The 27,398-nt window shown below is 46.0% G+C and overlaps 1 protein-coding gene across 4 annotated transcripts; it reads right to left on the bottom strand.

The window, feature by feature from the left end:
- Window positions 1-344: 344 nt before the first annotated feature.
- med12 (mediator complex subunit 12) lies at window positions 345-27,083 on the bottom strand. 4 transcript variants are annotated; one of them, XM_023832301.2, is made up of 44 exons: window positions 26,895-27,082; window positions 26,184-26,288; window positions 24,462-24,653; window positions 23,887-24,046; window positions 23,305-23,480; window positions 22,396-22,506; window positions 20,136-20,387; window positions 19,768-19,914; window positions 19,584-19,683; window positions 19,200-19,336; window positions 18,664-18,795; window positions 17,793-17,919; window positions 16,791-17,020; window positions 16,638-16,697; window positions 16,274-16,447; window positions 16,017-16,161; window positions 15,504-15,622; window positions 15,228-15,371; window positions 14,735-14,898; window positions 14,475-14,606; window positions 14,159-14,386; window positions 13,886-14,030; window positions 13,609-13,729; window positions 12,975-13,085; window positions 12,499-12,606; window positions 12,071-12,234; window positions 9,752-9,931; window positions 9,174-9,245; window positions 8,826-8,995; window positions 8,458-8,619; window positions 7,702-7,813; window positions 7,525-7,614; window positions 6,956-7,065; window positions 6,366-6,501; window positions 6,119-6,268; window positions 5,580-5,948; window positions 5,213-5,360; window positions 4,105-4,334; window positions 3,095-3,157; window positions 2,787-3,010; window positions 1,676-1,925; window positions 1,325-1,486; window positions 966-1,047; window positions 345-795 (listed from the first exon to the last, which is right to left on the bottom strand). In XM_023832301.2, exons 1-44 carry the CDS (start codon window positions 26,991-26,993, stop codon window positions 758-760), a joined length of 6,531 nt encoding a protein of 2,176 aa, XP_023688069.2. In that variant the 5' UTR covers window positions 26,994-27,082; the 3' UTR covers window positions 345-757. The 4 variants fall into 4 exon arrangements, 2 of the variants coding, with proteins under 2 accessions (XP_023688069.2, XP_023688070.2); XM_023832302.2 differs by having other exon boundaries at window positions 2,787-2,953; XR_002840667.2 differs by lacking the exons at window positions 345-795; window positions 966-1,047; window positions 1,325-1,486; ... (1 more) ...; window positions 2,787-3,010; window positions 3,095-3,157 and adding exons at window positions 4,568-4,734; window positions 4,842-5,119 and having other exon boundaries at window positions 4,200-4,334; window positions 26,895-27,083.
- Window positions 27,084-27,398: the final 315 nt, after the last annotated feature.

Raw genomic sequence — 27,398 nt, 5'->3', positions numbered from 1 at the left:
AATGAAAATGATGATTTAACTGGAAAAAGCTAAAATCCAGTTACCTTCACACATTAACTTGGATTTAAAATACTGAGTAAAACTAAAGGAAAGCTTTATGTACAGAGATCTGGAATGGAGTTAAGGATAATTCATATTTATAAATCGGCTACCAAAATTCTGAAGCACAGAAATGCCTAGCTTGTTTGAATATCTGCTATACATAGAATTTAACAATTAGGGCAAAACGGTCAATTAGTCATTTATCAGTGGCTGTCTTTGCTTGACAGTATGTACATTTTCCTTTCAACCTGAGGCAAATCCACCAGCCTAAAAGATACTGCAAATCCAAAAAAGTGAATGGATAAAATTAATTGATTTTTAATGAGAAAAACAAAAACCAATATAGTACAAATTGAAATAAAAGTAACAATTATAGCTTCTTTTTTTTTAAACACATAATGTCTTCCATTATTCTCTGCTCAGGGCAAACACTATTTTCACAACAGAGCCCTCCTCCTTGTAGTTCAAGATTATCCATCATTTTTAATGCAACTAATGCATTGTCTGTTTGCTGCTTGCATGTCTGTTCTTGAGATTAAGCAACAGTCCCTGCTCCATTAGCCTTGTTCCCAGAAGCATGAGGAATGGGGAAACACGGGTGTGGACAAAGGTTCCATCTTTACCCACAAAGGATGAAAAATATCCATAAGGACCAACACACATCACACAATGTCTTTGAGGGCTTCCAAGTCGCTCACCCATAGAAGCCCCTTATTCAGTAATATGAATTGGTGCTCTGTCCAGGTTGTGAATCTGAAAAAGACAATTTCAGTGAAAAAAAAACACTTAATATACCTTTAATAGTAAAAAAAATACAGAAAATTAAGGATGGTCACCCATAACCTGATCCCTACTCCCCCTGCACCCCCGATCTCCACAATCTCTAGCCCCCTATGCACTCTACCCATCTCTCCAAAGCTTACTTGAAAGCTGCTGCTGCAGCTGTCTGACCAGGGCAGCTGTTTGCTGTTGCTGTTGAGTCTGCTGCATACCCTGCCGAGGAAACTGAGACACCCACAGTCACCTCAGGGCAGGTCGAGACAAGACAAATATGCATACAAGTATCCATGTTCGTAGTGCCATAACAAAACGGGTAGTATGGATCAAGACAGCGGGTCAAGGAGTCTATATAGAATACTGAATGTTAGATATATACACACTGTGTTAAAATCAGTGTCAATAACTATAGCTTAGTAAAAAAAAAATATAGCTTCTGTATCAACGAGGCATAAATAAGGCATTTTACACTAATTCTTGAGGAGGAGACATAAGTGGGACCAACCATGGGCTGCTGTGGTGGGAGGGGCTGCATGCCCAGGGCCTGCGGCTGTGCCTGGGCAGGGGGCTGCGACCCCCCCACCTGCTGCTGCACTTGCTGCTGCGGCACTTGCTGTTGCTGCACCTGTTGCTGTTGGACCTGCTGGACCTGCTGGACCTGCTGCTGCTGCATAACATGAAAGATTCACTGGTACGGTGCGGGCAGCCATTCTGGCTTCACTTCACAGTCATTACCCAAAACTGGTTTTACACAGGAATAAGGCCTCCACGTATTTCGGGGAACAAGGCTGAGGGATGAATAAAACTAGGGTAGAGAAAAGAAGGCCGACGTCGGCATCTGGGTCGAGACGCATACCCGCAGAGCCGCAGGCAGCGGGCGCAGGTACTGCGGCTGGTGCTGCGCCTGCTGCTGCTGCGCCTGCTGCTGCTGCGCTTGCTGCTGAGCCTGCTGCTGCTGCGCTTGCTGCTGCGCCGCCTGCTGCTGCTGCGCCTGCTGCTGCTCGGTCAGCAGGGGGTTAGCCCTCATGGCGGGGTGCACCACCTGGCCGCCCATGTGAGCCATCCCCTGCACCATCGGCGCCTGCTGCATTGACTGGTGGGCAAATCTGTGGAGGTTCCAGAACACAGACAACTCCTTAATGAATTACACAAAGACTCCATGCAACCCTAACCCTCTTCAGAGCCATCCATCCATCCATCTATCCATCCATCTATCCATCCATCAGACTCATTGGAGGGACTCATGGCCATATTCAAAGTAGACATGAAACACAAGGTGTAGTTAACATAATTTCCAAGATGGATTCCCACACCAAAAATCCTTATAGGTTCAACACTGTCGGGGAAACTAAATTAAAAACAAGTAATCAAAGTTAGATTTTTCTGTAGTGCCATCTTCAAGCGTAGGACGTGACATCAGGAGGTTGGTTGCCTTAGAATTCATGCATTAGGTCACATTAAATTGCAGCCAATTTTTGTGTAAATATTCTGTGAATATTACGGCACCTTAAACTAAAGCTTTCCAGTGTCATACTAAGTGATCTAGCATCAATGATGTGGTTCAAACTACAAATTTCACTAATGTTATACTGTTTTATTAGTGCTGGTACGTGACCCCACCATTTAGCAAATTGGTGATATCACAAGTTTACCAACTACCTAGCAGGCCTGCTGGCTTCTGAGTCGATGGAACTGCTTTTAAAATCAGCTAGACAACTGTGGATATTTAACGTCGACTTAAATCAGCGGCTTTGCGAAAGTAGTCTTTCATTCATACCAATGTTTCACCAAGCTGATTCTATCTGGTCATTCTTCTTACCATTACAGAAGATACACATGTAATGTGTGTGTAAATCCACACACACACACACACACATACACACACACACACACACACACACACACACACACACACACACACAAGAAACAGTCTATTTAGCGGATCTGCTTTTTGCTGATTGGCTCACCTTTGTGTAGTCTGCATAGTGTGCACATAGCTGGGTGCCTGCTGATGAACATAGCCACTGGGCCTCTGCTGGATATGCCTTAAAGGGTCCACCATGGGTGGGTTGGAGCCAGGTTGCGACCCTGGGAATCCCTGGCTGGAGTAGGCGGAGTGAACCATCCCAGCAGTCTGGGAGGGGTGAGGATGTATGTGAGAGCCGTAGGACGTGTAGCCCTGCGCAATATTCTGTGAGAAGAGCAAACATAATTAGGCAGCACATCCAGAAAGTCAGTAACAGCATACATTCATCAGAAAGATAGCGGGACTTACCTGGGAGGGTTGCATTGATGAGTACTGGTTGTTGGGTGTCATTTGTCGCATTTGTTGCATGTTCTGGAAAGTACAGTGATATTTCAAATTAAATTCTCATCAGTTAAGAGAAACTCTAAATAAGCAAGATACGCAGTCCATGCATTTTGATTGATGAGGACGGGCCAGCGAGGCTGTCGAGGCCGTTGGGGACAGACCAGCGAGGCTGACGAGGCCGTTGGGGACAGACCAGCGAGGCTGACGAGGCCGTTGGGGACAGACCAGCGAGGCTGACGAGGCCGTTGGGGACAGACCAGCGAGGCTGACGAGGCCGTTGGGGACAGACCAGCGAGGCTGTCGAGGCCGTTGGGGACAGACCAGCGAGGCTGACGAGGCCGTTGGGGACAGACCAGCGAGGCTGACGAGGCCGTTGGGGACAGACCAGCGAGGCTCATGAGGCCGTTGGGGACAGACCAGCGAGGCTCATGAGGCCGTTGGGGACAGACCAGCGAGGCTGTCGAGGCCGTTGGGGACAGACCAGCGAGGCTGACGAGGCCGTTGGGGACAGACCAGCGGGGCTGACGAGGCCGTTGGGGACAGACCAGCGAGGCTGACGAGGCCGTTGGGGACAGACCAGCGAGGCTGTCGAGGCCGTTGGGGACAGACCAGCGGGGCTGACGAGGCCGTTGGGGACAGACCAGCGAGGCTGTCGAGGCCGTTGGGGACAGACCAGCGAGGCTGTCGAGGCCGTTGGGGACAGACCAGCGAGGCTGACGAGGCCGTTGGGGACAGGCCAGCGAGGCTGACGAGGCCGTTGGGGACAGACCAGCGAGGCTGTCGAGGCCGTTGGGGACAGACCAGCGAGGCTGACGAGGCCGTTGGGGACAGACCAGTGAGGCTCATGAGGCCGTTGGGGACAGACCAGTGAGGCTGACGAGGCCGTTGGGGACAGACCAGTGAGGCTCATGAGGCCGTTGGGGACAGACCAGTGAGGCTGACGAGGCCGTTGGGGACAGACCAGTGAGGCTTACCAGTTTTGCCTGCAGGTGCAATCGCATCATCTGACTCTGCGGCATGGGGGGCTGCTGCTTGTAGTTAGTCATCTTATACTGCTGCTGCTGCTGCTGCTCCAGAGACATCATGCCTGGCATGCTCCCCGGCACAGTGGGCATCATGTTCGGGTAAGGTGGCCGGGTGGGCACCAGTTTGCCCATAGAAATATTGCGAGGAGGCCGGTAAGAAGTTTCAAGCCGAGGACCACCTAGGTGATGAAATGAGGAGTGTAAGACTGTCAGCCCAGGCACCGAGAAACCTGAGCGTTACACGTACTGGTTACGCTCGTCCTTAGGACTCTCATACTTGACCATAAGCAGAAACTACATTTACTAGACATAGTAGGTGGCATACAGCTTAAGAAAGCAGCCAAAAACAAATATGGTTTTACTAAGAAAACAGCAAGGACACAGCTGAGTTGCACACGAGCCTGACACATACGGGCCTAAGCCTGTGGCTCAATGGACTAAGCCTCTGTGCCTGTGATTAGAAGGTTGCCGGTTCGAGCCTGGCCTCAGCACGTCTGCGGGTCCTCGTGCAAGGCCCTTAACCCCCAGCTCCCTGGGTGCTGCTATGGGTGGCTGCCCTCCGTGGTCAGATTGTTCTCACTAACAGAGGGAAGGCGTAAAGGAAATTTCCCCACAGGGATCAATAAAGTATCTATTATTAAAATCTCAAAGGCTATAAAGCTTGGGGAAAGTTATTATTTAATCACCTACGGAACAATGACACTAAACTGTAGACTGCAGGAAGAGCTGTAGTCTGCAGGAAGAGCTGTAGTCTGCAGGAAGAGCTGTAGTCTGCAGTCTACACTCCCAGAAACCTGCCATCGTTCTTGACCCGGTTAGCGGCTGATCGCTTTCTCTCTCCAAACTGGCTTCCTCTCCTCATCCAGTTCATACATCCTAAGTTACCAGGGGCGTCTAAACTGCACCTGCTCATTTGTGCCCTCTGGCCGTCTATCCAGTCTAGTCCTGCCCCGTGGCCCATTTCCTGCCAAGATGGGATTCAAATAACAATGACCCATGTCAACATAAGTGTCTTGGCTAATGAATGAATGGCATGGGGTATTGCCATCAGACTGACCTGCAGGCAAAGGCTGATTCTGAGGATAAATGCCCATAGGTTGATGGCTATATGCCATCCTGTTGTAATGGTGCCCAGGCTGGTTATGTAGGAGGTCCGTAGGCATGGTGTTCACGTAAGATCCTCTTGCGGTGCTCATCACATAGTCCTGAGCAAACGACGACAGACCATGTTAAACAGTCACATACACCTATAGCGAATTCAACATTATTCTTCAGTACGTCCTGATTTCGACCACATTGCAAAAATACATATTTGGTAATAAATGTAATAAGCAGCATTAATAAACCAAGTGAGTTTTGTGCTTCGCATTCTATACTCCAACAGGCCTGAGTTCTGAGAGCATGAAGAGCTCAGGAAGACTCACTTCAGTTTTGCTTGTTGACTGGTTCCTCTTCTTTTTGCTGTTCTTCTTCTTGCTGGGGTCCGAGGTGATGGCAGGCGTGCTCTTTTCCGTTTTGGCTGCCTCGGCCATCTTCTTCTCTGGCTCGGGGGCCACAGGCGTGGGAGGCTCCTCCTCTTCGGGGGGTAGCGGCAAGGGCTCCAGGTAGTAGCTACGGGGTTTGGGCTTCAGGTGCGTGTGGTACAGCAGGAGGCGCTGCTGCTCCTCGTACTTGGTGACCTTACGGTCCACCCGGACAGTCCCAAACCAGCCCCAGGACAGGGGGGCAGAGTGTTTCTGCCCCTCAAACACATCCCACGGAGATATCTTCTGCTTCGTTGAAACTTGAAGACCCTGTTTGGAGAAAGGCGCATTGACTTGTTGCATACTAAGCTTTCAGATTACGTTATCTTCTTTGAATTCTCTTTTAAAAGAGCACATCTTATATTTAAGGTTCACCTTAAGTCTAAATCAGAAACTTCATCACTGTGACTGAAAGAGAAAAATATATATAGTGGGATGACCTCTTTCTCGAAGCCGGCTATCTTGTTCCCCTTAGTGTCGATTAAGGAGCCCTGGGGCTCGCAGGTAATGACATCGCGAGTCTGCTTCGGGAGAGGCAGTAACTGCCGCACTTTCTCGAGGCTCTCCGACTGTCGGTCTCCTAGTTCCTTCTGCATGGAAACCAAGCAAAGAGACGCAATCAAAGCACGTGGCCATTGGCAGTCTATCATCACTAAAAGGTCGCCATGTCAAAAGTCTAGCAGTTACCCTGAGCTTCTTCACCAAATTCATGTAGGCCCTCTTGTTCTCCTCCATGCTGCCCTGGGAGATGCTGGACATATCAGCAGCTAGTGTGCCATTAATAAGCACACTCAGCATATCCAGGACGGTGGTGAACAACTCACTGAAAGAGGCACAAAGAGCTATGAGAGACTGGGACAACCAACAGCAGCACCATAAAATGAATAGCCAGTCAGCCAAGTAATAAAATCCATTTTCGATGACCAATTATTTAGTACAGGGCCACAGTAATGCAGACACATATCCCAGGATGCACTGGGTTTAAGACCCCTAAATGGGATACCAGGCCAGTGCAGGGCACACACTCATACACAAAATAAGGACATTTTTGAGACATCAACTGACCTAACCACATAGTCTTGGAATGCAATGAGGTAACAGGAATATCCAGAGAAATGCTACGCTAACAGGGAGAATGTGAGAACTGCATAGAGAGACCCAGGGAGACAATGATATCTATACAAATTAACTATCTGCTGGACCGGTCCTGTGCATGTGGGACAAAGAACCGGTGAAGTGCTCAGAGACCCAGGACCCGGCAAATGACAGGGACTGACTTGTTGGACTGCATGTCCACAGTGCCGCTGCTGATGATGTCCAGGAGTAACACTGCCCACTCAGTAGTCTGCTGGGTGCTGCGCTGCACCGTGTCGAACATGCCCCCCACCTGCAAAGGAGCAGGCCGTGAGTGAGGGGGCCAGGGCGACCACAGACGCTCACAGATACAGCCGAGAGAAGAGTCCATACGGATAACACAGAGTCACGACCGGGGCACAGATACAGCCGAGAGAAGAGTCCATACGGATAACACAGAGTCACTACCGGGACACAGATACAGCCGAGAGAAGAGTCCATACGGATAACACAGAGTCACTACCGGGGCACAGATACAGCTGAGAGAAGAGTCCATACGGTCAACACAGAGTCACTACCGGGACACAGATACAGCCGAGAGAAGAGTCCATACGGATAACACGGAGTCACTACCGGGGCACAGATACAGCCGAGAGAAGAGTCCATACGGATAACACGGAGTCACTACCAGGGCACAGATACAGCCGAGAGAAGAGTCCATACGGATAACAGAGTCACGACTAAGGCACAGATACAGTAATAAATGCTGTACCAGGTTAAGCCGCAACTTCAGGGCTTCATGCATCATTTGCTTGGCTTTGCAGTCATCCTGATACTGGTCTTCACGCCAGTTTGTCACAATCTGAGGGACAGACATGAAACATGAATAAGATGGTTTTAGAAAAAAGGCCACGTAGTCATGAGCAGAGCTCTCTGAGGGTCATACTACCTGCTGGACCTGACTGTAGAGCGAGGTCAGGAGCCCCTCCCTCTGCTCATCCTGACCCTTCAGGCACGTCAGCACCAAGGACAGGAAGGGCTGCTGACTCAGGAGGGACATACTGAAACAGAAGAGGGACAAACTGAAACAGAATGCGACATGCTGTGGGCAGACTGCAGAAATTGCAGGTGCAGGCGCTGAACGCATTGACAGTACAAGTTTCTCCCCAGTTCAGGCTTAAGATTAGGGGAGACTTTGCAGTAGCTGCTCTGCGGCTATGGAACAGGCTACCGCTGCATGCTAGCCTGCTTCCTGTTAGCCTCCTCAAGGCTAAGCTAAACACATGCTTGTTCTCTGTGGCTTTTCCCCCCCCCAAGTATTCTTATATGGTTGTTTTGTTTTTTTGTGTGTGTCCCCCCCCCCCTTAAAGCACCTTTGTGGCTGGAAATGTGCTCTATAAATAAAGGAGTTGAGTACATTTCCTGACATCTCAACCACATACATATTCTGCGCTAAGGTCAGTTAATAAATTATGAATTACATAATAACGATCAGAAATATTCAGAATTTGCCAACACTTTTCTGAAAAATGAGAAGATGAAATGACCACTGATGTCATTTTGCAAGGCCAGTTCAAACTTACCAGTTTGAAACACGTAAAACCAAGCGGTGCTCATCTTGTGACAGACTGCCACCCTGCGATTACCTACTGATCAGCACGGAACTCAGAGCTGCTTCGCCCTGACTGTGCAGAGAGGCGCCCACCTCTTCTGTTTCTGCCGGTCTCGCTCCTTGCGGGACGAGGAGCCCAGGTGCTGGCCCTTCTCCAGCTCCTCGCCCGTGGCCTTCAGCACGTGTCCCTGCACTGAGGTGGGCAGCTTCGCTATGAGTGGAGCCACCAGCCAGACTCCTGATCGCTCAGACGAGCTGCAGACACACAGAAATCCACACGCAGGACTAAAAATCAAAAGCGTACATGTGGGTCTCATGTAGCCAAAAGCCAATAAAACATAATATTGCTGTTTTAGGGTGAAGGTGCATTTGTGTCCACAGTACTGGACAAATGCCTTCATGCCAATACCGAGTCCCCAATTCGCAGACAGACTGCAGGCTGGCAATAGGAACATGCACACCTGAGCACCGGCTTCATCTTGCTGCCGCTGTTGCTGTTCGAAGCAGAGGCCCCCAAGCTATTGGACACAGCAGCTCCATTGCCCGTGGGGTTACTGGTATTCATCTCAGCAGACTTCTGGAACACCTCTATCGTGGCCTTGGCGATATTCTCCAATAAAGTATTTAATTCCTGCAGGGACAGGAAGAATGTGCAGTTCATTTGACAAAGGACTTATTATTAAATATGTACTAAGTGCATAACTGAAATGCATAAAGAAACTAAATAAAAAATGAGCCAAAGCGACACTTTACATGGCTTAAGGCTAACCCTGTAACATCAGTTCATGCTTTGATCTTACAACACTCACGTTATTTGTGCTCTGCTTGATCATGAGCTGGAGCTCTAGGGACGACTGTCTCATGGTCCACTGGTCCATGTTCTATAACACAGAGACTGGAGTCAAAAGCTTTTTCCCATTACAGGCATTTCATTTATTTGAGCAATTTCAGTAGTCATTATTTTAGAGAGCTGCAGAACATTTGCACACAAACTCACAAAGAGACTGTTTTGTCTTTTTACCATTTAAATTATTTCAGTTATCACATGTTCTGCTCAACATAAGCAATCTATAAATGGCAGTATATAATTTCCATAAAATTACAAGACAACCAAAGTATCATAAGCGTAATGTAAGTTACATGTCAAACAGCAATCTTTGCAGAAAGCACGTAAACACGCATCACAACCGAATGCACTAGAGTGAATCAGGATGCATAGCTCAGGTCCAGAGAGTAAAAGTTCAGACCAAGGTTTTATTCCAGCCGGCCAGTTGAGTACTGTAACTGACTCTTTATACTCAACTAGCTGGTTTTACCAAAACCTTGGTCTAGGCTTCCTTTCTAGACCTGAACTATCCCCTTCTGGATGAATGTGGGCGGAGCCGACCTGCAGGATGCGTTTGATTCGCTGCCGCTGCGGGTTGTCTCCCTCCTCGCTGTCCAGCTGCCTGTGGGGGTAGCAGATGAGCTGCAGGAGGCGCTGGGCTTGGATGTTGACCAGCACGGGGTCCTGCAGGGCACTGCTGTCCTCCGAGAGAGACTTCAGGCAGCGCTCCCCCACCCATTCCTGGGAGGGAGAGGAGAGCACCGTGTGTCGTGGATACGGAGCTTAAATGGAGTCATCGTGGGGATGCTGAGTCACATGGCTCAAAGAGAAGGTGGCAGCCCCAATAACACGCACACAGAAAGAGCATCGTGCCAAAGTCTTAGGCAGGCAAGGGAACGGCTTAAAGCCTGATCTGGGTAGTAAGTGCATGTTATTGATTACTTTGAGAAATCTACCAATTAATTTGACAATTGAGTAATTGTGTAATGTAATGTAATATATATATATATATATATATATATATATATATATATATATATATATATATATATACATATATATACACACACATATACATATACATACATATATATATATATATATATATATATATATATATATATATATATACACATATACATATATATATATATACACATACATATACATACACACACACACACACACACACACACACACACACATACCACACACACACACACACACATACCACACACACACACACACACACACACACACACACACACACACACACACACACACAATTTATACCATGACACTGCTGAATTGTTGAATCTGAAGGATACTGATTAATTTAATAACTGCCCACATAATAAATCAATGTGTGATTATAATCTTTAATTCTAGCTAATATTTAGAGCTGCCCATGTGAAGGAATGTATTAAATAAATAAGGAATTTCTTCTCTTCCGGAGTTACTAGTATCATGTTTGATGGCTATAAGAACACAACATCCTCAGGGGCAACCCAGCTCGTCCATGTATTCGTTAAATTTCACTAATTAATTTTGTGAGGCACTGATGTGCCAAATATGGTATATTGGCTGGAGACTGTAAACACTGGGATGAAGGCATTAAGAGGCATTAAAATGGCTCATCAATAGCATTTACAAGACCGTACACTGAACCAAGACAGGCTCCATCTTATCCACAACTCTCTCGCAAGTGTTGGTGTGATTATTGGCAAACTGTAGCATTCCAAAACGGCAGATTATGACTAACAGTAACCAGCATCAGCCATAACCAAGTCATAGCTACAATTAGCATGTTTCTGTACTGAACACCCACTTATGAATTTAAAAGTATGCTACAGTCAAACAATTCAGGCTTTTAGTTTCATTGTATGTACCAAACCGAAAATAATGTACCAAATGGTACACAACAAACATGTGCACCATTACAGCCCTATTTTACACACATGTAATAATAGTACATTTTATTTATATGTACCTTTCATGTCACCGTAAATCACACACACACACACACACACACACACACACACACACACACACACACACACACCATACACACACTCGTATACACACACACACCCATACACACACTCGTATACACACACACCCATATACACCCATACACACACTCGTATACATACACACACCCATATACACACTCGTATACATACACACACACACACACACACACTAGGGCTGGGCAAAACGATTATTTTCCTAATCGATGAATCTAGCGATTAATTTTTCGATGCATCGATGAATCTAACGATTAATTTTTTCAATCCGATTCGATTTCGATTTGATTCGATTATCGATTATTTCCCCATTATTTGACTTGTATAGCAATTTCACATTTACTAATTTATGTATATCAATGAAAAACACAAATTTCTTAATTTGAAGACCTTTTAATGAACAAAATTGCAAAATAAAGTTGTAGTAGTCGTACCATCTTATATTAGAGATAGCATTTAACAAGAAATAAAATGTGCAAACATATATAAAATTAAGGAAAAGTTAACAAAACATTTAAAATAAATAGCAACAATTGTGTCCTTAAACAAAATGTAACATTCACTTTGCTGTAGAACTGCGTGTTCGGGTGGAGTGGTTTGGGTCGACCGCGACTGCCTCACTCATGTTGCCGCTACTCGCTGCCGCCATGTCTGTTTTGAAAATGACGACGCATCGACGCAGATTTTTTTACGTCGACGTATTTTACGCGTCGACGTAATCGATTACGTCGACGCGTTGTCCCAACCCTAACACACACACACACACACACACACACACACACACTCGTATACATACACACACCCATATACACACACACAGACCCACTTTTATGCCCAATTCTGCAATTCTCACCTGCTGGCAGATGCTCTTTAACACATACTTTGCATATACATCCAAGCTGGCAGTCTCTATGGAAACGGCACGGCCAGAGCCCTTCTTGGAGCCCATGTCGTCTTCGCTTATATCATCCAGCCCAGCTGGGTGGGAGAAGCCAGAGCCTTTGAGCTCGGCGTCCCCTGAAAGAACAAGAAAAGTCACTGTCAGGCTGTCATTGTGTTGTCACATTTCATTGCTTCTTTGTAATAAATGCACTAAAAGCTTATCTTTACAAACCACTAAAAACTGATTTATATCTGACAAATTCAATCGATGGAATGTTATTTCAAAACAGAGGACCAGTATTATTCTACATTACTAAAAATTACAAGGTTTAGACAAAGTTCACAGAATTAGAAACTGAGGCTGAAAACTTGGACAGCAGAAGGATAATGGCGACTTACCCAGCATAAAAACAGCCTTGAGAACAGCAAACACCGCACCAACAACGATGCTGTTCTGTGATGCAGCCAAAAGGTGGCGATCACACGATGAACGGATCCCAACGGTTGCTTTAAAGAAAAGTTCACACAAAACTATTTAAATATTTAAAATCCACCTATCCTCCATATCTACTAGACATCTGCAGAGTTATGCCAAGCAAACAGTCTCTTAGGAAACACATTACAAAATAAGACTGCATGTCACAGAGCCCAGATGCAGAAATTAAGTGGTCAAGAAATTCCAAACTGAGGTGAAAGGCAAAAGTCTTTCCAGTGAAGCCACCACCCTACTCAACAATATAGAGTGCAAAGGTTCTGCCCCATTTATGTTGCCTTTAGAACCCAACAGTCATTCATGAGATACCATTGCAAAGCGTCTTAGATCACACCTACGCCGAGCCAAAAGTGGGTAGTTACAAAGGGGGACAGCATATTACCTGACTTGGAACTGTCCTGAGGGCACGGGTTACGTTGTGGGGTCTTGAATAAATGGAGGAGAATCCTGCAGGTCAGTCTGGCTCCAGGCTCAGAGTCCTGCTCACTGCAGGCTGAAAGACGCGCTTTCTGAGCTACACACTGGAGCACACTTATCGCTCAGCAGTCACACGCTGACGTGTTGGCTAAAATGCAGACTCAGGGGAAAATACATTTACACTGAAGAAGCAGAGTTACCAAAATGACAATGCGTTTATTGCAAGGATTTGAGAGATGATTAGCAAATGGGAAACAGTCACGCAGACTTTTGGAAGTCAAATCAAAGCTTCACATGTCTTATAGAAACAGTCACATGCCTTATAGCTCATGCAAAGAGTCCAAGCAAACGGGGTTTTGTGACGCGTGACCTGACAGGCCTTACAATGCTTTACACTTCCGCTACTTAATAAATCCCTTTTGATATAAGCAATGTTTTTCTCCTTTGTGAACAATTTACTTAATGTCTGGCAATAAATAACCTTACTGCATAGTCAGCAACAATACAGGTCAATATGAAAACCCAGCAGGAAACGGGTATAAAATTTAAGTGGGAATGTCCATATCTAGAATTTCAGGTTTCGACGAAGCCAAACTTACCAGCATTTAGAAGAGAAGGGATAGCTACACAGCGTACCAAATCTTCCAGGAGGAGACACTGCCGGGCAATGAGGATGGCAACGAACGTAGCCAAAGAGTCATGGAAGGACAGGTCACTGACCTGGAAAAAGAAGGTATCACTTTCAGCATCACTGGATACAAAATTGAATCCCAGAATATTTACAGCAAATCCTTCAATATGCAGGATCTATCTGAAATACGGGTTATATACTCAGACGGTCAGACCGAAGGCCCAGGTCGTGCGGGAGTTACTTACGTCTACATTGCACAGGAGGTCGTTAAAGCCACAGTTGCCATTGTTAGAGGAGCAGCAGAGTGCTTTGAGGACTCCCAGCCATTCCGCGCTTAGCGAGCGGCAGTACGCCGTCAGCTCAGCACACAGAATGCCAATGTCATTCACCCTACAGGAGAGCCACACATTACACTGAGAGAAGCATCACTGTTTCAGGTCCAATACTAGCTTGGTAAACAGGCTAGTCAGCCTTTGAAAGATCTTTTTCATTTTGGTTTTGTAAGTTGAGTGCAGTACCTCTCAGGATCCCGGTGGTCCACACAGACATCCATGAGCACATTGCACACAAAGCTGTAGCGATTGGCAGGGCTGTCATTGAGGATTTTTCCCACCATGGAGTGGTTAAAGTTTGGTGCCGAAGGGTTGGCTATGGTTTCTATCATGAATACTGGGTCCCACAACATGTTGGAGTCAGAAGGGTCAATGTTGCAGTAGATGGAATTCTTCACTTTTGAGCAAAAATCACTGTGAGGGACAAAACAGCTTATATAGCACAAATAAGCATGAGGATCAGTAACACACGCTTTTATACTGATAGGGTTCTGTGCCTCACCTGAATATCTCCCCAAACTTGCTCTTCAGGTGACTGCAGGAGGTGTAGAGGTCGTACAGGTAGGCTAGAATGCAACGTTCAGCCGAGGAGCAGTCTGCTGGGTTCACACCATGCTTCACCACGATGCGTAATCTGAAGAACAGCAGCACGTCACATGCAGACACTCTTCGGAATTCATCACGGCTGCTTCACCAGCAGCCCAGGACTTGGCTACATACATGAGGTCAGTTAAATGCACAGGTGAACGCAGACGGGCGTACCCGTCAAAGACCTGCGCCGTCTGCTCGGGGTTGAGGATGAGGCAGGAGTGGTAGCGCCGGAGCACGGCGACGATGCAGAGGCAGAGCCCCGTGGTGTAGCTACCCGCCAGGCTCGAGGACTTCAACAGAAGCTCCGCCTCCACCAGGCTGAGCTCGTTCAACAGCTGCAACAAGGAACGCACATCAGCTCCGGAGATCTTCATGTCATATACAGATTGTACGTGAATTATTTGCAGACAATCTTTTACAGGTGTTTTTACAGTTTGTGCAAACAATATGAACAGCTGGAGGGTTGAGGTCAGCTGAGGAAATCCAGCTCACTTCAGTACTACATTATGTTTCTACCAAAGACCAAATTTTCTTCTGTAACCCAGCACTGAATCACATTCTTAAATTCACACAAACATTGTTGTACCTTAATAAAGGAGAGAGGGGAAAAAAACCCTTTGGCTCATGCAGATTTACTTAAGGGCAGATCTGTTTGCTTCCTTACTTGAATGGCAAAGTCTATGAGGCCACTAATGTTGAGCGAGTACTCCATGAGGTCAAAGATGAATTGGATGTGCTGGACCAGGGGCAGGTGGTAGGACATCCCTAAGGCAAAACTGGTGATCTGTTCCAGAACATTCCTAGACACCTGTCAGTTAAAGGACACAAAAGCCTTTTGCTAATTCCAATGACAAAAAACAAGGGAAACAGAAGTGAAACAGAAGTGAAAGGTGCATCATCACACCAGCACTGGTGTAGCTCTGGCGTGTAACACACTAACCTGAGAGGTGACCTGATGCTGGTCAAAGTGGGAGAGAAGCTGGAATTTAGAGAATATGTCTTCTGCCGTCGGGAAGGCTTCGGGCTTGCTCCTCTTCCTCTTCTGCCCTTCCTCTCCCCCTGAAGCAAGCAGCACGATGGCATGCATCAGAATAAGCATTACTGCACCGACCCAGGGAGCGTCGATGGCCACACAATGCCGACAGGCATCCTGCTTTCTGGAACAGACTAGCTCAGAACGGGCTATTTAAGAAGGCCAGACCTTCCACGAAAAGCCAGAAATGTGACGCAGCAAATGCGTGGTACCCAGCGGCAACGGCAATGGTGAAAGCTTGAGGCGGCGCATTTCAAAGTACTATCATTACAAAGACCTACTCAGGCACTTTTTCAGACACTTTCAGGTTTGAGCAGGGCGACATCAAGGAAACAATGAGAGAATAGAGGCTATTCTGCCAGTATGTCATGAAGAACAGGGAATGTGAACCTGGCTGAACACCAAGGGCCAGCCTCCTACCAGTCTCCGCGGTACTTTTGCGGTTCAGCACTTTCAGGATGTCTTTGGTGATTTTCTTGATAGTGTGCCGGGCCTCGTCCCGCTGCTTGCCCACGCCATAGAGCACCACCAGGCGCTGGTTGCACTCGTGGCTGGCGCTCTCCTCCTGACGGGACACACACCGAGGAAGAGAGTGGTGGGAAAAGCACACGGCACAGGCGGGAGCGGCCGCTGCCCGACAGAAAGCTCCCCGACGGCATGCTGCAGCCGCAGCTCACCTGAGGGATGGGGAAGTGCGTGGCATACTGGATGTGGCGCGGCTGCTCGTACACCAGCGGGAAGGCGGGGTCCCCGGCTTTCTCCTTCACTCCGCCTTTCACGTCCTGCTCGGGGACAGGCTTCTCCGGGGAAGGGCTACCCTTTGACTCACTGTGCATGGGTGGGGAAAACATCTGCGGGCCACAGGAGTCCAACGGCAGCATTAGCACAAGTTTTATTTTATTAGCGTGATCCTCAAATCAGAGGTTCACTACCAACACCAAGCAGACAATGAGTCTTGCTATGCCAGCTCAGAGGTTCCTACACTCTGAGAACCATATACACATATGAAAATCGATGCTTTTCCACCAAGAGAGGACATACCTCATCAAAATTTGCACTTGAGTTGGGTTCATTCTCCATTGACTCAGACAGACTAGTATACTGAAAGGCAAAATATTGTGTCAAACATTCTTAAAAATAGTCACACAGGAATATAGCTGTAAGACACCAAAGTGACGAAACAGCACTGCGCACCTCCATCTTGACAACTCCGCCGGCCTCCTGCTCCTTACGCTCCATGTCGTCGGACGGCTCGTCGCCAGGGGAACGGGGGCGGGGCAAGTGGGGGTCGGAGGCCAGGTCGCCACGGGAGATGAGGGTACACATGTAGATGTTGTGGGAGAAGACGTCATGGCGAATCAGCTCACAGAACAGGAGGACCAGGTTGGAGAATTCTACACGCTCGCTCTCATTGCCAGGTTCAGCTGTAAAGAGACGTTCCATGCTATTTAATGTTATGCTATTTAATTTATTAGAAGCTGAATATCTTATCTAAATAAAAGAATTACAAAACATTTAAACTAATGAATAGTTTAAGAGAGACAAGGTGATAAAAGAGACGGCTGTAAATAGGAAGATGAATAACAATTATTTGTAGGAAAGCATTTCTAGGAAACAGATGATTTGCTGGAAGGCAATTAAAAGTTAATGATGAGGCAAACAAGTTTTTGTAAAGCAAAGTGCCACAGAGCAGGGGTTATGAAATAGGGGTGTGCAGAATCAGAGAATGTCAGTGTTATCATTCACTAAATGTGAAACACACCAGTGGCCTATCCTGTGAAGCGGGTTACTGGCTTATTGGGGTAACTTGTCTGATTTAAGGTACCACAGTTTAAATAGACTTCATATCTGTTCACTTACATTTTGCCCAGACTACCTTAAATCCCATAAATTACCCCGATAAGCCAGTAACCCCGCTTCACAGCACAGGCCACAGACGGGACTCCCGTCTTGCTCACCGCCCCAGCTGTGGGGTCATGTGATCAGGGGGTCCCTGGCTCTCGACTACCTTCATTTGGAAGTACCTAGTTAAAGACTGAAGACACCTGCTTCAGAATATTTATGAAATTGATAAAGAAGTGAATTTTTGGTTTAAAGAATTTATCATAGCCACAAACCTAAGAGCACCATGCATCGTAAAAGAAAACAGAACTGTTTAAGGTGAGAGAGACTGACAGAAGAGAAGATGCGACGTACTGAGCATAGGTGCCTGAGTGTCCAGGAACTGCAGCAGGACATCCTGGAAGACAGGCATGGTAGCAGCAGAGAGCGAGCCGGAGGACACCGACCCTTTTTCATCCACCACCTCCGACTCCCCGCACCTCTGCAAAGACACGCGGCGGGCAATCAAATTAATCCCAAGCCAGAGGTGGGTGGTTCAGTCTGAAGAGTAAAAATCCAAAGCAGACAATCTTTCAGCTAGCCAGCTGAGGACTCTGACTCTTTATACACAACTGGTTGGCTGAAACAACACCTTGGTCTGGATTTTTACTCTCTAGACCAGAGCCACCTCTGTCCACGGCCTATCAGACCCTTCCTACGTGATGGAGCAGCCATTACCTTTGTCATCCTTTATTTAGGCCCAATATGCTACATTAAAACTACACTGGTCCCCTTGGTCCCGTCATACGCAACACATCATCTCCCTCATTTCTTTGCCTTTTTCCCCCCAAAGTAACACTCACAAATGACACAAAATGCAGTATTAAGCGACCTCAAGGTCATTCTCGCTGGTCTCACAGCTACCCGCAGCCGTTTCCATCACTGAGCAGATGCATCCAAAGCGACAAGCATATAAAAGGTATAACATCCTACTGACACAGCTGCATCATTTATAAATGATGAAAAATCCTTAACAACAACTCCGTTGAGTTTCTACCCCATCTGTACCACAGGGGAACCTTCCAGCTCAGGCTTAGCAGGCCGTGAGCAGACCCCAAAGAAAAGCCCCGCTCTCCCCTGCCTCACAGACCCCGAGGCAAAGCCCCGCTCTCCCCTGCCTCACAGACCCCGAGGCAAAGCCCCGCTCACCTCTGCCTCACAAACCCTGAGACAAAGCCCCGCTCACCTCTGCCTCAATCTCAGCTTGCCTCTTCTCCAAGAGCTTGGCCACCACCATGGCGCGGTGCCGTCCCGACCTCTTGCAGCAAACCGCCCACTCACACAGCAGAGTCACCACCGCGTCATCGTCGGGGGTCATCTGGGGATCAAGCAAATACTCTTACATTCTCTACATTCTGCTCAGCCTGCCAGTGTCTCATGTGATGGGTTCAAGAAGACTACTTTTGGTAACTGGCCAATTAACAGGGCAAATAATATTATCAATAAGAATAATCAGTTCAGTAAATTAAGCTAGGTATTATTACTTGGCCAACATTTGCGTTTTTACGACCAATATCCACCTGAACATTTTGTTGAAGCTAAACCTAACCTCTCTGAAGGGTACACCGGTGATACCCTTGGTGACTGAATAAGGACGGCTGATTTGGATTTGGATAAAGGACATTTTAACAAAACCGAGAATCAAGCGTCATTTTCTACAATGAATTTAATGAATCCACCTACCAATCAGTCCATTCATTCATCACCGATAGCAGAGCTTACCTCATGGCCATCCTTGCTTTGTCCCGAGCCGAAGATGCGATTATACAAGGAGTCTAGGGAGTTGCTGAAGTCAGACTTCTCAAAGCTGTGACTGTCCAACACCTCCAGGGTATGCAGGATCCTACCAATTGTGAAGCCTGGTCGCAAAAGAGGGACATACCATTACCAAGGCCACAAGCCTTATGCAGTGGTAACATCAAACACTCAAAAGTGAAATTACGTGTCGAAAGACAAGCAACACAGGACCAGAAGGTATATTATAGCCGTTCATTAATTGAACTGAAGTGTCAGATATGGACGTTTACTTTTAGCAAAACATATTTATTGTGATCTAGATGAATTCCATTATTATTCAGCGACAGGAGTGAAGCGCTGCTCTCGTACCGGCAGTGGTCTCCTGGCATTTGTCAAAGGACCATCGGAACTCAACCGCCTGCCCGCGCTCCTTGATCTGCTCCTCAATTTCTCGAAGCTTCAGGCGCACCTGAAAAATAAAATGAAAAATAAAATCAATAGCAAGAAACAGTTACAGCATGTATCGATTCTGATAATCTAGATTAAGGCCGACCTGCTGAGTGAAGGAGTTGCTGCCTCCGGGCATGGGTAAGCTGGAGGGCGCGATGGGCAAGAGGTCCAGCGGAGAGCCAGTCTTGTTCCTACTGTCTGTGAGTGAGTAATGCCACACCAAAGCACTCGGACAACACAGCACAATACTCTGCAGACAAAGAAGCAGTCAGAGGTTAGAGAAACCAAGCAATCATGTAAACGAAAGAGGGGCCACGGTTCAACTCTTGAGCAAGATCCAATGCTGTTTCAGCCACATGTTCACATTCAATTTACAATTTGGCAAGACAGCAAAATTCTTAAAAATACAGGTGTTTTGCAATGAATTTACATAAGCTAAACATGCTTGGGGAAAAAAAGGCCCAACGCTACCTGAAGCATGCAGCTGAGCCCAAAAACCAAGGGTCGGTGCTGGGGGCAGATGTAGAAGTCAGTGAAGGGGGCCTGGGGTTGGCTGCCCCCTGCTGGCTGGGAGGCCGGCGTTGGAGGTATCACATTCCCCGACTGTGTGGAATGCGAGCCAGGCCCCACGGATCCATCGGTGAGCAGCAAGTTGAGGCGCCGCGTGCAGAAATAAGCCAGTCTCCTGGAGAGGTAGGCTGACTGCACAAATTCCCCTGAGTACTGTGAACACGAACACGCCATGTCAGACATTGCACACACAAATCAAAACAGCTGTGGCTCTGGAGGAAAAAAAACATGCAGGCGTTTTTCTACACTGGAAGCGCATTACCTATTCTTGTCCATTTAAAGAGGTGTCAAGATGCTGTTAACTGTGAGAAATTAATGGTGAAGAAGCTGTTGAGGGGGCTTTGGTTTCCTATAAAAATGCTTGTTAAATATGCTAATTAAACTATATATATATTATATGTGTGTGTGTGTGTGTGTGTGTCATTTCATAATCACTGCTAATGGCATTTGGCCATTCAACAGAACACATATAAAATCAGTAATCGAACACAGCTTAGTACAAACTTCAGGTATTATACCACACACTAAAATATTCTTAAATCCGATAAATTACATTACTTATATTTTCCACATGGGAAGCCCTCAAGATCCTTGTGTTGAGACCTTTACCAGAATAATAAACTTTATTTTTTCCCCCACAAACATCCATCCATTCATCTTCCGAAACCACTTGAACTATTCAGGGTTGCGAGGGGTCCGGAGCCCATCCCAGACAATACAGGAACAAAGCAGGAAACAACCCAGGATGGGGCGCCAACCCCTCACAGGGCACAAGGCAGGGAACAACCCAGGATGGGGCGCCAACCCCTCACAGGGCACAAGGCAGGGAACACCCCCAGGACGGGGTGCCAACCCCTCACAGGGTACAAGGCAGGGAACAACCCAGGATGGGGTGCCAACCCATCACAGGGCACAAGGCAGGGCACAAGGCAGGGAACAACCCAGGACGGGGTGCCAACCCATCACAGGGCACAAGGCAGGGAACAACCCAGGATGGGGTGCCAACCGATCACAGGGCACAAGGCAGGGAACAACCCAGGACGGGGTGCCAACCCCTCACAGGGCACAAGGCAGGGAACAACCCAGGATGGGGTGCCAACCCATCACAGGGCACAAGGCAGGGAACAACCCAGGACGGGGTGCCAACCCCTCACAGGGCACAAGGCAGGGAACAACCCAGGATGGGGTGCCAACCCCTCACAGGGCACAAGGCAGGGAACAACCCAGGACGGGGTGCCAACCCCTCACAGGGCACAAGGCAGGGAACAACCCAGGATGGGGTGCCAACCCATCACAGGGCACAAGGCAGGGAACAACCCAGGACGGGGTGCCAACCCCTCACAGGGCACAATCACACCCCAGTCATTAGGAGGAAACCCCACAATGACACAAGGAGAACATGCAAACTTCACACACATGGAGCCATGGCAGAGACTCAAACCCAGGTCCAAGAAGTGTGAGGGAACAGTGCTAATCACTGCACCACCATGCCACCCCCAAACACATAACTCCATTTTAATTTCATCATTAAAACCAGCACTGCTTCAGCTGCAGAAGCCTTGGTGAAACTTTCTTATTTAATAAGGACAAAATAATTTATATTATTTTCCTATTGAACTGCAACATCTTCCATGACTTTTCAGGCATATCACTATTTTCACTAGTAAAGCCTTCTTCATACTTCTCTTGTTGCACTGCTACGGCATACGCACACAGACTTTTGCATAAATACTACATTTACGCTTGTATAGACAGTCACAGCCGGTACATGCATACAGCAAGGATATTCCAGCAGGCACCTAGTAATCAATTTCTTGCACATGCACAGCCGATGCACAGTGAAGCACGAAAAGCCCCCTAAATCCAAAAGCCGAGTTTCACACATGGACAGCCGTACCCTAATGATGAAATTTACATCGCAGGAACAATGTGCAGACTGTAACAGCACGCTGACAAGTGGCATGTGCAAATATTCAAATATATATATATAGTCCTTGCTATAAATTAATGAACCTTTAATACTAAAAACAAATCTTTACAGCTTAAATGTCATCAGATCATTATTTTAACCAATCTGCTGATCAATGTAAATCAAATGGCAACCTTGAGGAATTCACTGAATTAATACTGTAGTAAACAAAGCCGTCCTGCGCCAACAGACCTGCAGCATAAGTGGCAACAGAAGCTTCAGGAGCTCGTCCTCTCCGGGCCGGATCTTCTCGAAGCACTCCAAGACCCAGGTCAGGAATTCATGCCTATCCAGCATGCCATCCTACAAGCAAACAAACACAAACACACACAGAAATACCAAGTAAGTACACTAGCCACTCCGATGCAGCCTAACAAACTATTTTTATAACTACAGACATTATTGGTTTTAAATGCAGCCCCTTTATGCAGCGAGGGGAGGGAAGGCAAATACCCGTCCGGAGAGAGTAGGTTGAGTAACCTCCCCCGCTTGTGGTATTTTCTTATACTCGCTAAGTTTAGTATACTGGTGTCGGCACTTTTGGTAGCAAAACCGATTTATGCACAGAGTGGTGTTTATTTTCCTTCCTCTTTGCTCTCCCTGACTTCCCACCAAAATGGCAGCTTTCCAACCTAATGGTCCTTTGTTGTACTGAGCACATCCGCCTCCCTTCCTGATCCCTCTCTGAAAAAGAACAACTATGGAAACAAAAACCTGCTCCACTGAGAATTCCCAGTGTGGCAGGGAGCTATTCCTGACAGCCACGTGGGCAATCCCACAACAGGTTAATCAGATCAATTTACCTGAGAGAAATTCAATAACTTAGGGTAGCAAGTCCACCATCTTTACCCGTGTCCTGTCTGCCGCCTCAGAACATTAATGCTGAAAACCAAAATGGGAGGCAAGCCTACATCTTACATAAACGTGCCAATTACAGGTTGTGGCGTCATATCAGGAATAAATGTTTCAAGTTTGTTGTGGTGGCAAGACTCCCAGTAGCAAAACTCCATTTAATTTCAGAGCGAGGCGTCCTATGGCGCTTTAATAAAGACGGCAGCAAAGGGACAGCGCCCCCCCCCCCATCCCGCTGGCCACGCTGACCTGGAACATGAACATGGCTAGCTTCTCATTGTACTCCCACTGCTTCATGGCTGCCTCCACTTCTGCAGGGGGGGCCGGGAGGGGAGAGGCCCCTCCCTGCCCGCCAGATGACCGGTAGAACTCTGCAATCTTCTGAAGCTGTTCCCACAGATATTTAGTGGTGATCTGGGTCCATTCTGTGCATAGGGACAATTTAAAAAGAGAATTTAAAAAAAATAAAGTTGACAGCCAAATTTGGAGAAAACCACATTAAAAGTCAATATTTAAAAAATCTACATACACTAGTAACATGTACAACAATGTGTTACAGATCTGAAGCACAATTCACATACGCCCCCCCTAAGTTTTACAAATAATTTTACCTTTCCCCTAACTGTAGTAATGTTTTCCCAGATGTACACTGTGCATATTTCAATCTGCAATTTCAGCAGAATGAATAAATTATTGCCTCATGCACAAAGTTAGATTTGAGTTTAAGGAGATCCTTAAGGTAAATTTCAGTCACTCTAAAACAGAAAGCCTGCCTGAGGTCAATCGCCACTTGACTTTATCCAAAGTGCGAACGGGAAGCGGCGCGTTTACCAATGCAGGGGTCGATGACGTGCCGCTTCTTGACTTTGGTCTCTGTTATTGCTGCATAATAGGCACAGGTCATCTTGATCATCCAAGCAGCCCGCATCACCGGCACACTGTGTTTCGCCAGATAGCCGAAAACTTCCTCCTTCTTACTGAAAATTGGAACCTGGACCCCACAAACAAAAATACCAGCAAATGAGTGCAGAGAAAAGTCTTTGAAAATTTAAGTTAGTGTAACAGCAACTCCTTTGCTTAGCTTTGGTGAATTGCCACTCAGAGGTACTTCATTAGTTCCCAATGAATATAACTGCAAATTTCAGTACAAGTTCTCTGTTGTAAATCAAGTACAGATTTAAGAGTACAAGGCCATGTTTTTAACCATTATTATCCACTTCTGTACTGAAGTCAGTGGAAATAAATCTATTATAAAGCTTATCCATGCTAACAAACCTGGTTGATCATATTTTCCTGAACATTCTAATTCAGAGCTGGATGGAAACATTTAAATATATTTTGGCATGAACTGTCCTTATGAAATTAGAAAGAAAAAAAGAGATATATGATAGAGAGACTTTAGATACCTTCTTAGCTAGCTGGGTAAGTGGCTTTGTTCCAGCCAGGTCAGTAAACCAGTTGTTGATGGAACTCTGTGATCTTGCAGTAACCAACCAAAAATTATCCTTCATGTTAACCTGTGGCTTCCTCTTTCCGGTATCTGGGAATGTATTACATCGCAGCTTCTCTGCGATGATGCTGCTGAAGTTGGAGCTAATCTGAAGGTCCAGAAAAAAAGAACAACCACTCTGAGCAAAGCGGAACTATTTATCATTTCAAAAACAACTCCAAGAGTCAAGCTACATTATTATATAAAATACACATTTTTACATATCATTACATGGAATCTTTCACATTGGTTCAAAAGTTCTAGAAGACTATCACCAAAAATCTTGAGGGGGGGAAAAAAAATTTTTGGGATCAATCGGAATCTGAGTCTCTGTAAAAGGCTGCAGCTGCAAATCCCAAGAGAAGCCGAAACAGTAATTACAGCAGATTTGGGCACCTGGGCAAGCCTTTTATAAGCCATTTATAGGCCCTTTATGCCCGACTGCTCTAAGAACGCTGGACATTGGCTGACCCTGTGCTCTGACACAAAACGCTCTCACCTCTTTACACATGCATGTGATGGGAAAATGAAAAGTTACTCAGTCTTTAAACAAGGACAAACACCTCTATTCTATCTGAATTACAAGAAAACAACTCCTGAAACAATACTTCAGTTGGCTTTAATATTTTAGCCTCATCTGTGTACTCACCAAACTTTTCCAAAACAACTGGATCATGACACACAAAATGCAATTAAAATGCTCTATAAATGCATTTACATTAATGTAGAAGACACTTTTATCCAAAGCAGCACTGCATTCTGTAAGCAGGTTCATCCAGGCCCTGAAGCAGTCGAGGTTAAAAGACCTTGATCAAGAGCCCAACAGTGAAAACATTCTGCCAGCCATGAGAACTGAACCAGTGACACAGTGATCATGGAAACAGTCATAACCCGCAGTCTATTTCTTAAGTAAACAGTTTTGATGCAATTCTCCATAGACTGTGTGCCAGAATATTTGAAAATCAATATATTAAAAACAACCAAATTGATTTTCACTGCTAATTATTCCTTGACAATACAAGATGAGGCAATAAAAAGGTCACAGACACACAGCCTAACAAAAAATGCTAAATTATGCTTTCAGTGACACAGAATGAATGCATTTTATAATACTAAAAAGAAAAAAAAACTGATTGTATTTGTTTCCCCAATTTCATCACATGTATTGAAGGGATTCTGATGGGAATGCCATCAAATATATGAGTGTAAAACCCAAGGGTGAGGTCATTTACCTTAGAGAGAGCCTTACATTTGCATGTAATCCCTCTTACAATAGGCTGCTGAAATGAGGGAGGACATATCCGTGCAGCTTTTGATGTTAAACTGACTCTGGTTTTTGGGACAGCTCATGCTCATTGTATTCAATATGCGCATACAGGGTCCAGTAGATTATTTTTCTGGGTTACATTTAATTGAAATAAAAACAAACCCAGCACACATGTGGATCTGCTAAACTATGATAAGGACACATTGCTGCTTACATTTCAACGGGAGAATTGTGGGGTCTGATTTCTAATAGTTCGTGATACAGACTGGCTACCCTAAATTGATCCTGAACATTACCGTCACCCTCTCAACGTGACTCAGTTTCCAGGAGACCGAGAATTTTATTAACTGGACTTCATCAATTTTTTGTTACCTTGGAAGGATTGAAATTGACATTTTTAGCACTGCCATGTTCGTCCCCTGACACTGCCGGCTGATTATTAAATCCCTGTTTCACATTCAGTGCCGTCAGTTCATCCTGCAAAACACACATAAAATTCCCGACATATTCTTACAGACGCATTTCCGAAACGCGAAGACAGCTTTAATAACTTGGTTAAAATAAGGGTAAATACATATGTGACTGCCACAAAGCAAAACAAGGCAAAACCTATGTAAGGCATAGTACTCTTCTGCTAGCACATATAGTTTTTCATCTCAGTTATAAAGACATTAATAACCGGATAAATTGTACTTTATGAGCGATGCTTTTTATTCCAAGAAAGTAGATTATACACATACATATAACGAACGGCATTCAGTGTGTTATATATTAGAAAGAAAAAAGACAGATAGCCAGTATTAAAATTATACTACGCATTTAATGCAACTATGAGGGTTGGGCTGGTTTTACTTTTAATCAGTCGGCGTCAATAGCTTTTTTTAGCAGCTGCGTTAATTGTTATTGTTAGCTAGCTAGCGATCTCAATTGCTGAAAGCATCAAAAGCTAGGCCAGGAATGCATCCTCGGGCTCTCCTGACACAGAAACTAATTTATTCCACTAACTATGCCCACAGTATCCTGCTGCTGTAACCCTCGTCTAATATCGAGCCTCAGATAAACTGACAGTCTGCTTTTTTTCACCTCTTTCTGCTTCGGGTCCTGCGGATAAACGTCTGGAGGACCGAGTCGCGGCCGCTTCAGGGGACGGTGCTCGTAACTCAGGATCCCGAAAGCGGCCATCTTTCAAGCGGCATCACAGCGAAAAGCTCCCCAGACTATCCAGCATCAAGGAAACGGCTGCTTCTTCTTCGTTGTTTTACTGTCGTTTTGAATTACACTGCGCTTACTTCAAAAAAGACTCACTACTGCCACCTATTACGCTGGAGGCCAACTAGGGCTTCGCAACGAGATAGAATTCAAATAACTTGATGGATCAAGATAATCATGTTCGCAGGAGACGTCCGGGAAAGGGAAAGGGTTGTAATTATTTACAGCAACCTGTCCACAATACAAAAGTAATAAAAAAGAAACAAGAAAAAAGAAATGACGCCTTTATACCCATTGATTTTCCTGCCACGTACAATGATCAGATTCTCACCAAGGCCTGAGGGAGCGCAGGACACAAGGCAGGGGAAGGAAAACTAC

The sequence above is a fragment of the Paramormyrops kingsleyae genome, chromosome 18 (assembly GCF_048594095.1).
Source record: "Paramormyrops kingsleyae isolate MSU_618 chromosome 18, PKINGS_0.4, whole genome shotgun sequence".
NCBI lineage: Eukaryota > Metazoa > Chordata > Actinopteri > Osteoglossiformes > Mormyridae > Paramormyrops > Paramormyrops kingsleyae.
Note: the sequence above shows the minus strand (reverse complement) of the source record. Positions and strands in the feature narration are given on the sequence as shown.

Excerpts from the sequence above, each read along its gene's own strand:
- med12 (XM_023832301.2), bottom strand. The coding sequence starts at position 26,993 with ATGGCCGCTTTCGGGATCCTGAGTTACGAGCACCGTCCCCTGAAGCGG. Across the intron at positions 18,796-19,199 it reads AAAGCAAGGATGGCCATGAG|ATGACCCCCGACGATGACGC; the intron begins GTAAGCTCTGCT and ends CTTGATCCCCAG. Across the intron at positions 12,607-12,974 it reads TCAGGACAGTTCCAAGTCAG|CAACCGTTGGGATCCGTTCA; the intron begins GTAATATGCTGT and ends TTTTCTTTAAAG.